This window comes from Papio anubis, chromosome 3 (assembly GCF_008728515.1).
Source record: "Papio anubis isolate 15944 chromosome 3, Panubis1.0, whole genome shotgun sequence".
Taxonomy (NCBI): Eukaryota; Metazoa; Chordata; class Mammalia; order Primates; family Cercopithecidae; genus Papio; species Papio anubis.
Genome location: NC_044978.1, coordinates 49,401,240 through 49,417,546, shown reverse-complemented (window position 1 = coordinate 49,417,546; position 16,307 = coordinate 49,401,240). Strand labels below are relative to the sequence as shown.

General features: G+C 44.7%; 1 protein-coding gene across 4 annotated transcripts in view; it reads right to left on the bottom strand.

Annotated features, from left to right (window-relative positions):
• SETD7 (SET domain containing 7, histone lysine methyltransferase) overlaps positions 1–15,863 on the bottom strand; it is an 86,186-nt gene extending 70,323 nt beyond the window's left edge. For all 4 annotated transcript variants that reach the window (XM_021938118.2, XM_009207588.4, XM_003899204.5 and 1 more), the window contains exons 1-2: positions 14,579–15,863; positions 5,149–5,278 (exon numbers count right to left, since the gene is read on the bottom strand). In XM_021938118.2, coding sequence (XP_021793810.1) covers positions 5,149–5,278; positions 14,579–14,618 — 170 coding nt within the window. In that variant the 5' untranslated portion in view covers positions 14,619–15,863. The remainder of the gene's footprint in view (positions 1–5,148; positions 5,279–14,578) is intronic.
• Between the last annotated feature and the right edge of the window lie 444 nt (positions 15,864–16,307).

The window sequence follows — 16,307 nt, the reverse complement described above, 5'->3', positions numbered from 1 at the left end:
ACTTAATAAGCTGGTTGTAGTAACTTAGCTTTTCTGTTCCACATTTTGTCATATAATGAAGAGAAGAGTAAGTATTATGATCTCAAAACTAGCAAACATTCTGAATCTGAGACAGTTGTGAACAGGTAAACAATGTACATTTTGGCTATTTAAACTGATTTAGAAATAAATAGCTATTTCTTCCGTATGTTGAAGAGGTATCTGCACTTTCATGTTTATTGCACTGTTCACAACAGCCAAGATATGAAATCAACCCAAGTTTCCATTAATGGATGAATGGATAAAGAAAATGTGGTATACACGTACACAATGGTATACTATTCAGCATAAAAACAAAACAAAATCCTGTCGTTTGTGACAATATGAATGATCCTAGAGGACATCATGTAAAGTGAAATAAGCCAAGCACAAAAGGACAAATACTGCATGATCTCACTTGTATGTTGGGAATCTGAAAAAGCTGATCTTACAGAAGTAGAGAATAGAACAGTGGTTAACAGAGGCTGGGGAAAAGAAGGCAGGAGGGAAGGACGGGGAGAGGTTGGTCAACAGGTACAAAGTTACAGTTAGATAGCAGGAATAAGTTCTGGTGTTCTATTACATAATAGGGTGACTACGGTCAATAATAATATATTGTATACTTCAAAATAGCTAGAAGAGGGGATTTTGAATGTTCTCACCACAAAGAAATGATGAATCTTTGAGGTGACAGATATGCTAATTGCCCTGATTGATCATTACACAATGTATTTATGTATCAAAACATCACACTTTACCCCAGAAAAATGGACAATTACATGTCAATTAAAATAAAACTTTAAAAATAGCTATTTCTATATTTTACCTTGAATATATTTAGTTAAGAAGCGCAAATTCTCTGCCAATAGTAATTACTTCTATGGCATAGGTTGGGGTTAAAAAAAGGAGGGGGAGCACTTTCACTTTTTACATTTCTGAATTTGAAGTTTTTTTTATTCCACTAAGCATTTGTTATGTTTGCAATTTAAAAACAAAATAAAATATTCTGCTTCTATTTACAAATTTGGTTTTAAAATTTCACAGGGCCATTTTGCCTGGTTATCTGGATATCTGAAATTCTTATTCAGATTTATCTCATTCGATGTCAAGGGAAACACTGATTCTAGAATTTTCTGGATATGTTTATATTTGTTTGGATACTTCTCATAAATAATATACTGGGGTTCAGTTTTCATATAAGATTAGAATACTTAGGCCAAGTCTTCTGTTACTACACTGTGATTTTCCTTGTCTCTTTCCAAACATAGGTTCCCACAATTGCAGACGAACTCTTTGATGGGACATAAACCAGCATAACAGGTTTCAACAACTTTCTTCAATACAAAGCTTTTGTCTCCTCGCTTATTTCAAAACCTAATACCAGCCTCTTTTAAGGAATTTTTCCAGACCAAAGGTTGATGACTGACAATAAAGGCAAAGCATTCCCACTTAATTTTACCCAACACATCAGGCCCTAAAAGCCGGGGGTGGGAACAGGGAGAAAAACTAATAGACAAATATAATAATAACTACTTCATGTAGAAACAACTGACTTATCCATAATCAAATCCCACATCTGCCTTAGAAAACCCTGGTAGATTGTTGGCCTTTTTTTCAGTTGTAAGACTCTCTTACTAATTTTTACAGCAAATCCTTTTAGCAGATGCCTGGTAATGTGATCAGTATTTGGGTTTAAGAAGATGACGACAACCTTTTGAGATCCTGTCACCACATTGTTACATCATGTGTAATAAAACCAATAATACTGACATTTTCCCCTTAAGGTATTAACTCTCATCTACCTGAAGATAACCAAGATAATCTCTTGAGGTCCTCGCTAACACTATTTTTCCTTGATTCTATTTAATCAACATCTTCACAGGTGTTTAAGTGGTAGATATAAAAATTAGTGAATTGGGCAGGCGCGGTGGCTCACGCCCGTAATCCCAGCACTTTGGGAGGCTGAGGCGGGTGGATCACGAGGTGAGGAGATCGAGATCGAGACTATCCTGGCTAACAAGGTGAAACCATCTCTACCAAAAAAAATACAAAAAAAAAAAAAAGAAAGAAAAAAAATTAGCTGGGCATGGTGGCGGGCACCTGTAGTCCCAGCTACTCAGGAGGCTGAGGCAGGAGAATGGCAAGAACCCAGGAGGCGGAGCTCGCAGTGAGCCGAGATCGCAGCACTGTACTCCAGCCTGGGCAAGACAGCGAGACTCTGTCTCAAAAAAAAAAAAAAAAAATTAGTGAACTGGTTAGGCTGGGCGCAATGGCTCAGGCCTGTGACCCCAGCACTTGAGAGGCTGAGGCGGGTGGATCACTTGAGCTCAGGAGTTTGAGACTAGCTGGGCAACATGGCAAAAACCCATCTCTATAAAAAATACAAAACAAATTAGCCTGGCGTGGTGGCACGCACCTGCAGTCACAGCTACTCAGGAAGCTGAGGTGGGAGGATCACCTGAGTCCAGGGAGGTTGAGGCTGCAGTGAGCCATGATCATGGCACTGCACTCCAGCCTGGGTAACGGAGTGAGAACTGATCTCAAAAAAAAAAAAAAAAAAAAAATAGTGAATTAGTGCCTCAAAAGGAAAAAAAAAATCATTTAATGTATTTCTAGCCTATAGATAGTAACTGGGCTAGTGCTGCAACTTGGCCTGGTGCTTCAGCTTGTTCATATCATGACACACTTGCAAATTAATGCATTTGTCTGACACACTAGGTTAAGCGGATGAAGCTGTTTGGGGGTAGAAGTTACTAGCCGGACATGAGAAGACAGGTGCTCAGGAAGTCTCAGGCCCCACTTGGCTATCTTACCCTAGGGCTGAGGGGCTCAGCATCTTGAAGCTAACAAGTAGCTCATTCTCGGCACACTGGTTCAGAAGTTTAGTCTAGCCCATCAGTACTCTGAGTATTTGCCCCATAAAGCAAGCAGGTAACCAACACCAAATTCAGACAAATCTGCTGGACTGTTTTCCCAAAGAGTCAATCAGTTACTGGCGATCATCATCAAACTACCAGATTTAAAGTGTGTGTGTGTGTGTGTGTGTGTTTGCATGGCGGGTGGGGGGTGTTCTGGGTGAATTCTACCCTCTCTTTCAGCTCCCACTCTCACTTAGGAAGGACTTCTCCTTAGTATCAAATTAGGAGAAAGTGCTATGAAGCATAAAAGATGTAATAGACACAGATTCTGCCCTCAAGGAAACCTCTGTCCTTGGAGATGAAAGAGACATTTACATAAATATGTACTTGTTGAATGAACAAAAAAATTTGCAGAATCAGGTTAAAAGTGACACTTTTCAGAAAAAAAGAGCTATAAAAAATTGCAGTGGAAATGGGGCAGGAAAAGTTTCCCTCTGGATAGGTTAAAGAAGTCATAGGAGAGAAAAGCACTGATACCAACTTTTTTTTTTGGAAACAGGGTCTTGCTCTGTCACCCAGGCTGGAGTGCTCAACAAATCTTCCTGCCTCAGCCTCCCCAGCAGCTGGGACCACAGGTCCCAGGGTCTCTACACCTGGTGGCAGAGACAGGGTCTCACTATGTTGTCCCGGTCAGTTCTCAAATTCCTGGGCTAAAACAATCCTCCTACCTCAGCCTCCCAAAGTGCTGGGATTACAGACGTGAGCCAACATGCCCAGGCCCATACCAACATATTGAAAGGAGCCTCTATGGCACTCAAGTATCCACCCAAAAGAAAGGAAGTAAAATATCTGACCATTTAAAATTTACAGTTTGTAAGCAAAACCCTGCTTTACAAAAAGGTGGGGTTGGGGGCAATGGGAAAATGAAGGTTGGAATTATAATTAAAATGCAATTTTACAAAAGTTATGTAGAGGGTTTTTTTTGCTTTTTTTACCCCTCATTGCATCAGATCATCGAAAGCCTAAGTAATGTTACCCCCTTTAAAACAACCCACTTTGCCTACAGAAAAGCGATTCTGGATCACTTACCAGTTCCTGCCATCACCCTTCAGTTGTCAGCTTAGACATTTTCTTTCCCAAAGGAAGCTTTGGCCTATTACCAATGTCAGGAGTTTAGTAAGTGGTGTGGTATTCCACAGAATCCTATAACCTGCTTTGGTGAAGTCTGTTTCCGTTTTTCCCAATCAACGGGTCTGAAAATAGCTGGCCCTTTTGCGGCTCTGAATTCCACTAAATGCTTGAGAAATTCACATGGTCACTCTCTGCTCCTGAAGCTGACAGGGCCTAAAAGTCATTGTTGGGAAGCTGGGCCAGGGCAACCCCATCTCTTCTTGAAAGAAAAATGTCCTATAGCCATTCCTATCTGTCACCAGCGAGTAAGGAGCCTCTGCCTCTCAGCGTCCTCAGACAGGGGATGAGAGTAAAATAAAAGAAATCCTGCTCTGAAAAATACTTTAACTAGAGGTACACTGTGGAAAATCATAGTTCTGACATTAGTATTAAATTATCACACAAAAAGATCAATTATCCCAAAGACAGGCATTTAAAAAACCGAAGTCTAGAAAGTTGCCCTCCTGTGTGTACCTGTTTATGTCTTATTACTGGGACTGCAATGATGTGGCTTTGAAGAACTTTGCCAAGCATTTTTTCATCAATCTCATGAGGAGAGGCAACAAGCTGAGAAACCGATGAAGCAGAAGAACCAACAAGGTGGCAGAATCTTCCTTCAGGGTACTAAGATGCCAGACTGTGACATCTGGCAGAGTGTGCTGAACTCAATGGAGTGTGTGTGACCCTTGGAAAAAAGCAAGAATCTGACTTTACTGGAACTGTGCAAACTGGCCACTGACAAAAACGATCCCCACTTGTGTGACTTCAGGGAGATGCGCTGCTGGAATGATGAAGTGAAATCCATCAAAGAATTGGGTGACCATGTAACCTACTTATGCAAGATGGGGGCCCCTGAATCTGGTATCTTCTGGCCAAACACAGTCTGGGAGACAGTGATGACAAGAGCTAAGCCTTAGGTTGGCTTCCCCATAACCACAGGGTGACGTCCCCAGTCACCAAAGCAGTGCCTACAGGTAGGGGTTAATTTTACCCATTGTATAAATTGTAGAAAAACTTCCACTTGAATTCTTTCATTTGTATTATTCCTTAACATAAAATAATTCAGTACCCCCAAAGAACAAAATAAAACTGTGAGTGCTACCTGCCATCAAAGAAGAAGAACTTCCCCCGTCCGTTCTTTTCTCCATGAACAAAGTTCCCCTCAAATCTGTCTGTGGAGGAGTAGGTGACTGTGCAGAACCCGTGTGGTAATCCGTCATCATCCAGGTGTCCTGGAGAAAGGGAACCACAAGGCAAACTTTAATATCGTCAGTGCTCCTCCCATCTGACGTCTAAGCATTCACATGCTGCAAGACAAGTCCCCTGCCCAACTCCCCTCCAGCTGCCAAAGGGTCCCCTCCCTGGCACGAAAGGACAGACAGCGTGCAAAGGTTTCTCACCTCATCAGCACCAGCAGTACCAAACTGATTGTTACGTACACTTTGTGAACTGATAGGTCCAGAACAGACTTAGACACATTCCAGAATATGAATTTTAAATAAGCTTGCTTTTTACCTGGAACTGAGAGTCATTATCAGTAATATCCTCTGCAGGGCATGTCACAATTTACCAAGTACTCTCCCGAGAGTCCTCATATTTGGAATTGATGCCTCCAATCTCTCATGCTTAACTGAAGTGTGGTTGAGATTCCACTGTTTTATAGTCAATTGCCACATACGCAGTCATTGGAATAAATTATCTAATTCTAGAACATTAAGTATGCAATATGATTTTATATATCATTCTATAATATGATGTGGAGGACTGCTAGCCAGTCTGAAAATCTCACTGTTATTGTTATATTCACACGAAGGACACAGTCATATCTTTAAAACTGCCCTAAGAGTTATGCAGCTCATTGTACAAACACAGAAACCTGGAGTCCTTCTCACCTTAAACTTGAGCTTAACCTTAAACCTACTGCTTTACTTTACAAAATCTTCAGCTTTGAATGTTTAGTAATAACCTTATCATATACCTTCCACCATTGTGTGTCAGAGGGCTTGTATTTTAAATGGAGCCAGAGTATACACATGGTCATTTAAGCAATGATTGTGATTATCAGCAGAAGTTATTACATGGACCTTTAAGTCACTGGTTCTTCCTAGGTCAAAGATTGGTATAGTTTAATGTTGACATTTACAGTCAATGTTTACACTTTTTATTACTATCTACATGTTTTACAAAACCCAGGAATCACCTTATTGGTGTCTTCCCAATCATTCTGGTGAGCTGATTTTGCAGAGGTGGGTGAAAATGAAGGCAGTAGTTATTCTACTGGCTTTTTCTTGGGGTAACAACCTGGGCCATGGAGAGAAAAGGCATGAAAACATTAAACACTGCGTCTAATGCAGGGACATTAAACATTGAAATGTAGCTTCCAGATGGCTCACAGACATAAAAGGAAACACAAACCATACTACCACAATGAAATATTTAGTCTCCTAAAATAATTTATTCTAACATGATAAAGGAATATTAGCCCTTGGAAAAGATGGTAAGTACACACTCTCATAAAGAATAAATATGCGGCCGGCTGTGGTGGCTCACGCCTATAATCCCAGCACTTTGGGAGGCTGAGGCAGGTGGATTACCTGAGGTCCGGAGTTTGAGACCAGCCTGGCCAACACAGTGAAACCCCATCTCTACTAAAAATACAAAAAGTCAGCCAGGCATGGTGGCAGTCGTCTGTAATCCCAGCTACTCAGGAGGCTGAGGCAGGATAATCGCTTGAACCCAGGAAGCAGAGGTTGCAGTGAGCCAAGATTGTGCCACTGCACTCCAGCCTCGGCAACAAGAGCGAAACTCCATCTCAACAACAACAACAAAAAGAATAAATATGCTTTTTATTTGTATTATTAATTACATAAACAAAATAGCTGCAAACAAATACAGTGTTTTATTGCTACATCTGACTCTGTATATAATGGGTTACCAAGAACATCTTACAATAAGACACATCTACTTAAATAAATCATAATCAGTATGGATCCCTTCCTCTTAACACAAAAGAGGAAAGGACCAGGAAATTAATGGTCAGAATGGAACTAGGCCATAATTGCTTTCCTCTCGCTCAAAAATGAACTGTACATGACATAAATTCAATGACATTTGAGTCATATGAAATCACTTGGACAATTATTTTCTAAATATCTGATGCCATTTCTCTCATTGAAATAAAGTAAATTTACTTTTCTCTTTTCATTAAAAAAAGCCACTCAGTGTATTGCTAAGAGCTTTTTTTAGTGAAATGTTGTTGCGATCAAGTTAAATTTAGGCATATAAATTCAGTGTCCTACTTTTGATTTAGGTATTAATATCCAAATAATCAGTTTAGCCTCATACTAGAGCATTTATTAACTTGTTGAAAATGCTTTCATCATAGAAAACAGTTCACATATTTCACAGTTTTAAAAGCTTATGTTTGATAAAATTTGTTATTCCACTTTAGATTGAGAGAATTACCATAAATCTGAACACTAAGGAAAAAGTTTCCAATATAATTAATTTCTACCTTCCTTCAGCCCTGTCCTATTTCTGAATAAAACACTGAAGGTGCACCCTCAGCAATGGAATTTGGATATTAGGGAAAATTGAAAGTGTGATATAACATACTACAAGCCCTTGGAGGATAGTACTGATCCCAGTTAGGGCTTAACAAAATATCCATCCCTCCGCAGAAGAATCCTTCACTTCCCTCCCTTCCCCTTCCTTCCTTCCTTCCCTTCCTTCCTTCCTTCCTTCCCTTCCTTCCCTCCCTCCCTCCTTTCCTTCCTTCCTCCTTGCCTCCCTCCCTCCTTCCCTCCTTTTCTTCCTTTCTTACCTCACTCCCTCCTTCCCTCTTTCTCTTCCTCTTTCCTTTATTTTTCAGAGACAGGGTCTCACTCTGTTACTTAGGCTGGAGTGCAGTGATGAGACCATAGCTTACTGTAACCTCAAACTTGTAGGCTCAAGTGATCCTTCTGCCTCAGCCTCCCATGTAGCTGGGACTTTAGGTAGACATCACCACAACCGGCTAATTTTTTTTTTTTGAGACAGAGTTTCACTCTTTTTGCCCAGGCTGGAGTGCAATGGTGCCATCTTGGCTCACTGCAACCTCCGCCTCCCAGGTGCTAGCAATTGTCCTGCCTCAGCCTCCCTAGTAGCTGGGATTACAGGCACCTGCCACCATGCCCAGCTAATTTTTTTGTATTTTTAGTAGAGACGAGGTTTCACTATGTTGGCCAGGCTGGTCTCGAACTTCTGACTTCAGGTGATCCACCCACCTCAGCCTCGCAAATGGCTAATTAAAAAATTTTTTTATAGAGACAGGGTCTCACTGTGTTGCCCAGGCTGGTCTCAAACTCCTGAGCTCAAGTAATCCACCCACTTTGGGTGCTGGGATTACAGGCAAGAGCCACCACACCTGGCCTCAATGCCTTTCAACAGGCAAATGAAGAGGAGCCCTATCACCATCTTAATCTCTTGGGAGAGACAAGGACAGGGGAGAGCTACCAAATGATGGCCATTACTCTGGTGACCTTGCACATTAAGGAGGTGCTTGGACGTGCGACCTCTCCCTGTCATTCTAAAGGCTTTTAGATTGCTGGTTGTGAGACAGTTCTGAAATCTATTAGAAGACAGCAGGAGCCCCTTCCTGGTTTGTTTCGTTTTCTTTACATCCTTAGGGTGTGATCAATTAAAGGAACTAGAGATTAAGGGTTGTGATCATTCAAGACTTCCACTCTGAACATTTAGCATCCTGGAGTAGTTTTCCTAGCAGTAGAACTTTATATCTAAAACAGCAGCCACAACCAAAACAATAACAGAGACTTTCCATGAGAAAGAGAAGAGACTGGGTTGCAGTGCTCTTACATCTTCTTTCAACATTAGTGCTAGAACAGAGTCTGACATAACTCTTTTTCAAATGCCAATAAGATCATGTAATATTTGGACAATAAGATCATGTAATATTTTGTCATGTCAGTAAGTCAATTTAAAATGCACAGGTTCTGATAAACAGAGGAGGATAAAAAGTGTATGAATCTACTATGATCTGGCATTGGGTAATATGCTTTCCTGTTATCAAATGCAAGCCTCAAAACAGTTTCCCATATTCTCATCTTACAGATAAAGACACCAATGCTTTATAAGACTTGCCCAAGTGCCGGGCGCGGTGGCTCAAGCCTGTAATCCCAGCACTTTGGGAGGCCAAGACGGGCGGATCACAAGGTCAGGAGATCGAGACCATCCCGGCTAACACGGTGAAACCCCGTCTCTACTAAAAAACACAAAAAACTAGCCAGGCGAGGTGGCGGGCCTGTAGTCCCAGCTACTCGGGAGGCTGAGGCAGGAGAATGGCGTGAACCCAGGAGACGGAGCTTGCAGTGAGCTGAGATCCGGCCACTGCACTCCAGCCTGGGCGACAGAGCGAGACTCCGTCTCAAAAAAAAAAGACTTGCCCAAGAGACATTACCACTTTGAATGTGCTGATGAATACTGAAAGCCCCTTCTCCAAATCCTTTAATTGCCATTCTAGACACTGGCAAACTAGTTGAACACACTCTTCCTTGGTGATGGTAAGAAGGTACCTCTGAAAAGGTAGGAACCCCCAGGTCCCCGGCAGGGAAGTGGAAGAAGGATTTGTGGTGAAGATCATTCAACCACCAGATTTCCAACAGCATATCCCGGTTGCAAAGTCTTATCTCTTCCAAGTGTTATCTAACTTGAAGGGAAACACTAGTCCTCCTTGCTCTGCATGAGGTCAATTTGTAAAATGCGCCAAGTCAGCCAACAGCCTTCCAGGCGAGTTCCCACTGAACACAGGCTGAATACCAGTCCCAAGCAACAGGGAAAATTAACTTGAATGACTGCTCTGTGTTTATAAGGTTGCCCAAGCTAATGTTCTGTGTTATCTGTCTGTAGCATGATTTTAAATATTTACAGAAGTTAGAGAAAGGAAAAAAAGTATCAGTTCACAAGTCTACTTTTTCACTTTGTTCTATGATTATTATCTATTGAACAGATAGAAAGTTACAATTTTCCCCTCTAGTTACTTCTGAGGGAGCTTCTTCCTGAATCTGATAAGAGTCAGGCCTATATTCTAAGCAGCAATGTACATCTCAATCTCAGCAAAGTAAATTCCCTCTGGATCAGACACCCAGCTGCTTAATGTCTCAGGCTTACTCACAAGAGATCTGAGAGTGGTGTGCGAGTAATTCCTTTAGAACCAGAGACCCTACACACATACCGTTGGTTTTGTAGACTAGAACATTGCTTTAAAAAACCAACAATAATAGGCTGGGCGCGGTGGTTCATGTCTGTAATCCCAGCACTTTGGGAAGCCAAGGTGGATCTCTTGAGCCCAGGAGACCAGTCTGGGCAATACAGTGAGACCCCATCTCATTAAATAAATACATAAATAAATTGAAAAACAAAAAACAACAATAATAAAAGGCAAGCTTATTCTGTTTAATGCAAAGAACATGCCCTCCTTGTGATGCATTCAATCACTGACTCTTAAAAACATAGCTTGACGTTTTGGTCTTTTAAAATTTTTTTATTTTTTTAGGTTTTCCAAAATATTATTTCAACTTTTATTTTAGATTCGGGGTTATATATGCAAGTTTGGATAATTTTATTTTTAAGGGTAATTGTTGGCAAGAGTTCAACTATTAGTTGTGAGGGTCATAATTTTAATATGTGGCCCACACAGAAAGGGTGCTACAATACACTTCATATGCATTTTTTCCTAGATACAGGGCATGAGCTGTCTTAGTAGAGACATGCAGAATCTGATATTAGGGGGAGTGTTAATAAAAAACAATCTTAATATTTTGAGGGGGTTGTGGCAGTGGAACACTGAGATGCTTGTTTTCATTCTGGTCCCTTGTTCTGATATTTCCTCCTTTTAATCATTCTTCCTCCATGTCTCCTACACATTTCCAGGCCCTTCTGTTTTTCCTGCCCTCATAACTGCGCATCTGGACCACTGCAAAGAGATTTCAAGGTACCCCACCTGCTGTGTCAGTCCCTCTGACTGTCCTGCTAGCTACTTCCCGGAGTGGAGTCCTGATCCTGTCATTCCCTTTTTTAAAGAGCCCCCACAGCTTCCATGGCTTCCAGCACACAGTCCATGCTCTCAGCCTGTGATCCAGCCTCCCTTCCCTGTCTCCTCCTTCGCTTTTCTCCTTGTAAGCTCCCTGTTGCAGTGAACGACTGTTCTCTGGGTGCACCCGCAGAATTCCATGCCTCCGTGTCTTCACTCACAAAGTTCCCCTCGCAACCTGACTCAGCTCTTCGGCACCTCTTCTGGAAAATCTTTCCGCTTTGACTTCCCTAAGCTGGACTAATTTTTACTTCCTCTCAACCGTCACCATTCACTCTTCACTGAACCAGTGTGTCTCAAAGTGTTTTCCAGACCACATCACTCTTCATCTTTGAACCTAGTGTGTCTCAAAGTGTTTTCCAAAAGCCACAGCAGAGCTCAGGTGGAGCTCTGAGGCCCTCTGAGGCTCTCTGAGGCCCAGGGCTTGCTGCCCTCTCACAAGAGCACAGCCAACACAGTACACAGAACACTCTCTCGACACAGCCTCCGCCACTCCCCTCACCTCAGGGATTTGTCCACCCTGAGTTCAGAACTTCCCCAGAGTTACAATCATACCCTGAAAGAGAACTAAATGCACATGATATATAAGACATTTAAACTCAAGTCCTGAAGAGACTAATTTCTTCCCCAGAGTAAATCTCTAATGAAGAAGGAAAAAGCCATTGCAGAGGACACAAGTTAAGTTCTTTTTCCCCAAATGCATTTTTCTGAAAGTCACTGAACTCTATCAGAACCAACCTCTACAGAGTTATAGTGACAAAAAAAAAATGGCACTGACATAATATTTAACTGTCGCTTCCAAACTCAGTTATCAAGTGTTTCATAAATTTGACTAACTCGTTAAAAATAAAAAATGTAGGAAGACAGTTTGGTCTGGTGGAGGGCCGTTTTGGAAGTCCAAGCCAGTCTCTCCACCTCACTGAGTGTTCTTGGATTAGTCCTTAACTTCTGTATGCCTCAGTTCCCGCCTCTGTAAAATTAGGATAATATTAGTACCCACCTCATAAGACTGAATAGGACTGAATGGATAATGTCTGTGAAACACTTAGCACACAGCCTGCACTTAATAAGAACTAAACAATTATAGCAACGATAATAATAGCTATGACAGTGAAACTACTGAGAACAGAGGCTCTGTTTATGGAAAGAGGTAGATTAGTTGGTACTTAAACACTAAGATATTCAGACTAGCTTCTCTTTGGGAAAGAGCAGAAGCAGTTTATACCAGTCCCCTGTGTAAGTGTTAGATGTTATGTAAAGACTATTGCAAACAGCACTCACAAGGCCAAGAATGGCTGGACAAGAGTGCATGACACAGGTACAGTTTACTGCATGTGCACACACACACTCCTGGCACTGTGCAAGTTAGAGCCTGAGATGCTTCTAGGGGCTTTTAAAGATTCTGTGCTGCTCTAATTGTTTAGTTAGCTACAACTGAGTGACCATGTGTCCCAGATTGCCCCAGACATTCAAGGCTTAAGCTACTTGTCCCAGCATCATTATTAATAGCCCCTCTCATTCTCAAGGGGGCTCTGATTTTGGACAATAATGTGGATGATTACCCTATAAAACAAAACCATCCCTGTTTATGTAAACTTCCCTGTTTTCGAATCCAGTGGACGGTCTCACGAAAACAACACTGATACATTTCTAAAGCTCTTGGTCACAGTCTGCAAAGGAGCCTGAGGACTGTGGACAACTGGACATATGTTTGTAAACAGCTTCAAAGGGGAATGAATGTGGTTTAACACGGAGAACAGTACCAGCAATCAAGGGTTTGTATTTAATTTTTACAAGTAAAAGTAAACGTTGAAGAAAGAAAGCAAACCCTAACAATCTGAGATCATTTTTCCTTTATCTTTCACAACATGGAGGCACAAGAAGTCAACAACTTTTAACTTCTGAGAAGGCTCCCTGTGGATCAACTCAATCAATGTATCTGGGCTCCAGTCAGCCCCAACATGGGCTTTATTTATTAGAGAGATAAATAGCTCTGTGAGTTCACAACATGGTGAAAATGTTCTTAACAAAAACCACACACTCTTTAATTGGCTTCGAAGTTAGATGAAGAAATAAGTTTTAATGTTGGCATTATATTGAATACTTTTCAAGAGTTCAGAAATGTTAGTCTGCTTAATCTCCCCTTAAGACCTCAGAAGCACTGCAAAGGGAATTATGTTTATGAAAATATTAAAACTGAGTTTTCCCAATGTAACAATAACCATGTATCCTTATGCATTTGTAGTGTTGCCACTTTTTTCTTTATCTTTCGTCAGAACTTGTGTTTATACAAATCAGACAGAAACCAGATTCAACAAACAGCTAAAAATTATTTACTCACATGCTTGGTTTAAAACATTCTGGTGTCATACCACACCACACTGAAAAACATCACGACGTACTGTATGTAGTGGAACCAAATAAATACACTAAAGAGTATTTTCCAGTATTCGCTGTTACAAAATCATAACATCCCATGATACAAACAACGAGATTGTATAACGTCCCCACATCGTTTTTTCAGAACTAGCAAAAAAAAAAAAAAAAGGTGGAGAAACTCAGCAAAACAAAGTGGCGAGAAAAGTCGGGGGAGGGGCGGTAGAAGAGAAGGGGCGGAGAAACACGACACCGAGGCGGTGATATCACCCACAGCCAACGGCATGGAATTCAGAAAGTTAAGTGTCACCCAGCAATTTCGGTGCGGGCTCGCGGCGCGCCTGCACAGCGTGGCGGCTGCACCCCGGCGAAGCAGGAAGGGGGAGGGGGAGGCCTGACTGAGTTCGCTCGGGGGCAGCGGAGGGGAGGGCCGCCCGCCTCCCGGACGGCGCGCGTTCGAGTCCCGGGTCGGGAGCCTTGTCAGTCGCCCGACAATGATTTCATCTTTTCGGAAGAGCTGCCGCCTGGGCCGCTGCTGCCACGTGCCCGGTCTGGCCCCGTGCGCTGCGCCGGGGGACCTACCCGGACGCGGCCGCGGCCGCCGCGGGGCGCAGAGGCAGCAGAAGGAAAGGGCTGGCGGCCGGGAGGGAATCCGGGTGGCCAAAACTGGGCTAGGGGATTGCTCCGCGGAGTCCGCCGGCCTCAAGCGGCTGCCCTGCGGAGTGCACCCACCCTCCGCGCCCAAAGGAGGAAAGGCCAGAGCGCGGGGCAGGTTTCGCAACTCCGAGGGTGGATGCAGGCTGTGGCCGGGCGGGATGTAGCGGCCGTGCCTTTCCAGCGCCCCCGGCCTGGCAGAGCCCCATTCTCGGCCTGCGCCCCGCCGCGCAGTGCGCGCTCCCGGCGGCGTGACCGTGGCTGTCGGGCCCCCGCCCGAGCCGGGCAGCCGGCCACCCGTGTAAGGGACAGTGGCGGCCGCGGGGCCCGGCGCCGCGCCGCTTGCAGCCCGCCACTCCTTCCGCGCTCCGGGCCCTCTGCGCCTCCTCCCCGGGCCCTGGAGAAATGCTTGTACCTTCCACCGCCTCCTCCACCATCTCGTCGTCGCTATCCATGGCGGCTGGGGACCCTGCCCAGCTCGGGGCTGCGCGGCTGCCTCCCGTCCCTCCGGGTGCTCCTGGCTGCTGAGCGAGCTCTGGGGCTCGCGAGTTTGGAGGAGGAGGAGGAAGAGGAGGAGCAGTCGGGGCTGGCTCGCACTGCCTCCCCCTACAGCCCTTTCAATTCCTTGGCCTTCAGCTGCTGCGGCAGCAGCCGTCGTCCCCCCTCCCTTCGCCCACTTGCCCCTCGCCTCGGAGGCTCCGGTGTGCCGCCTTGGCCGCTGCAGCTGCTGCAACTTTCTCCTGTAATACCCCCTCTTTGTTATCGAGCAGCTGATCCGCTGACATCACCCAGCGCCGGTGCGCTCCCTCCCTCGCTGATTGACAGTTCCCTGTCCCTTTCCAGAAGTAAGGCTCCTTAAAACGAAAGGCGCTCCGGGGCCGAGCGTATTCCGCGTCCCAGCCAACCCGCCTCTGGCCCGTGAGCGTTTCTCCTTTGCTTAGGTGCGGCTTGGCGCGCCCCGAGCGCGCAACGCGGTCCCGGGCGCTGCGGGCTTCTTCCGGACACTTGGACTGCCCGTGGGGGCTCCGAGCTCCCGGCCTCCAGTTGTGCCGGGAGCAACTTGAAAGTCCGCCGTGCACTGTCCGTGCCCCCTCGAGACAACCTCCAAAGTGCCAGGGAAGCTAAGGAAGCGTTTCTGACGCTCTGGCGCCTGGACTTCCTCTCACCCTCGCCCCCACATCACCCCGTTCGCCACCGGGAGCTGCACGAGTGCGACACGCACGGGAGCGCAGGTGTCCTCGCGGTCCCGCATCACATCCGCAAGCCAATTTCCCGAGCTCGGGGGCTGTTATCTGGCCCGGATTCCGCAGGATGGCGGGTCCACCCCAGCGCCCCCACTCCCCGCCCTCCTTCGGGTCGCCAGGCCCTCGGGTGATTCAGAAATCCATCAAATCCAAATGGCAGCGGGCTCTCTGTCAGGCAGGAAACAAGCCGCACCGAAGGCTCGGCAGGTTCCTTCTCCCGGCTGTGGTAATTGAAAAGGAGCCGCCGAGTGGAGCTAACGAGGAAGGAAGGACCCTCCGTCTGGCGCGCCTCTTTCCCGCGCCTCCCGCCCTGTACTTGTGATGTCCCCAGCTGTCTCCCTGTTTCTCCAAGTGCCAACCACTTCACAGATTCAGGCGTCCTCAAGTGGAGAAAACCACTGGGCACCCGGCTTCCGGCCCAGCCACTTAGTGTCATTATGGCGCTGCCTCTTACAGGTGGCGGTAAAGGACGACTGTAAATAGCCGATTAAATAGATGCAAATGTACACAATGTACCGTGGAATTACCGGGTGCCACTCTGGGCACCTGCCAAGAACAGCTACTGCATAGAGGGGAGGAGGGAGCAAAAAAAAAAAGTAGTTCCATTTTGCTTTCTGAACAATGAATGAGACTTTGGGGATTTCAAAATACTTTCAGCGCCCGGGAGACTACTCCTTGTTTTTGGCTCTGTGCTTAAATGGTAGATATTTTTGTCAAGTATTGCCGGCTTGTTTCTTAAAGGCAGTTTTTCCTCTGTGAAAAAGAGAACAATGCTAGGAACATTAGTACCACACACTTCCAGGAATTTCAGCCCCTTTGACTATTTTAGAAAGGGGAGGGCCCTGGACCAGAAGTTAGGAGACTTTGAGTCCTGGTGCTGCTCACCTGCAGAGGTGTCTT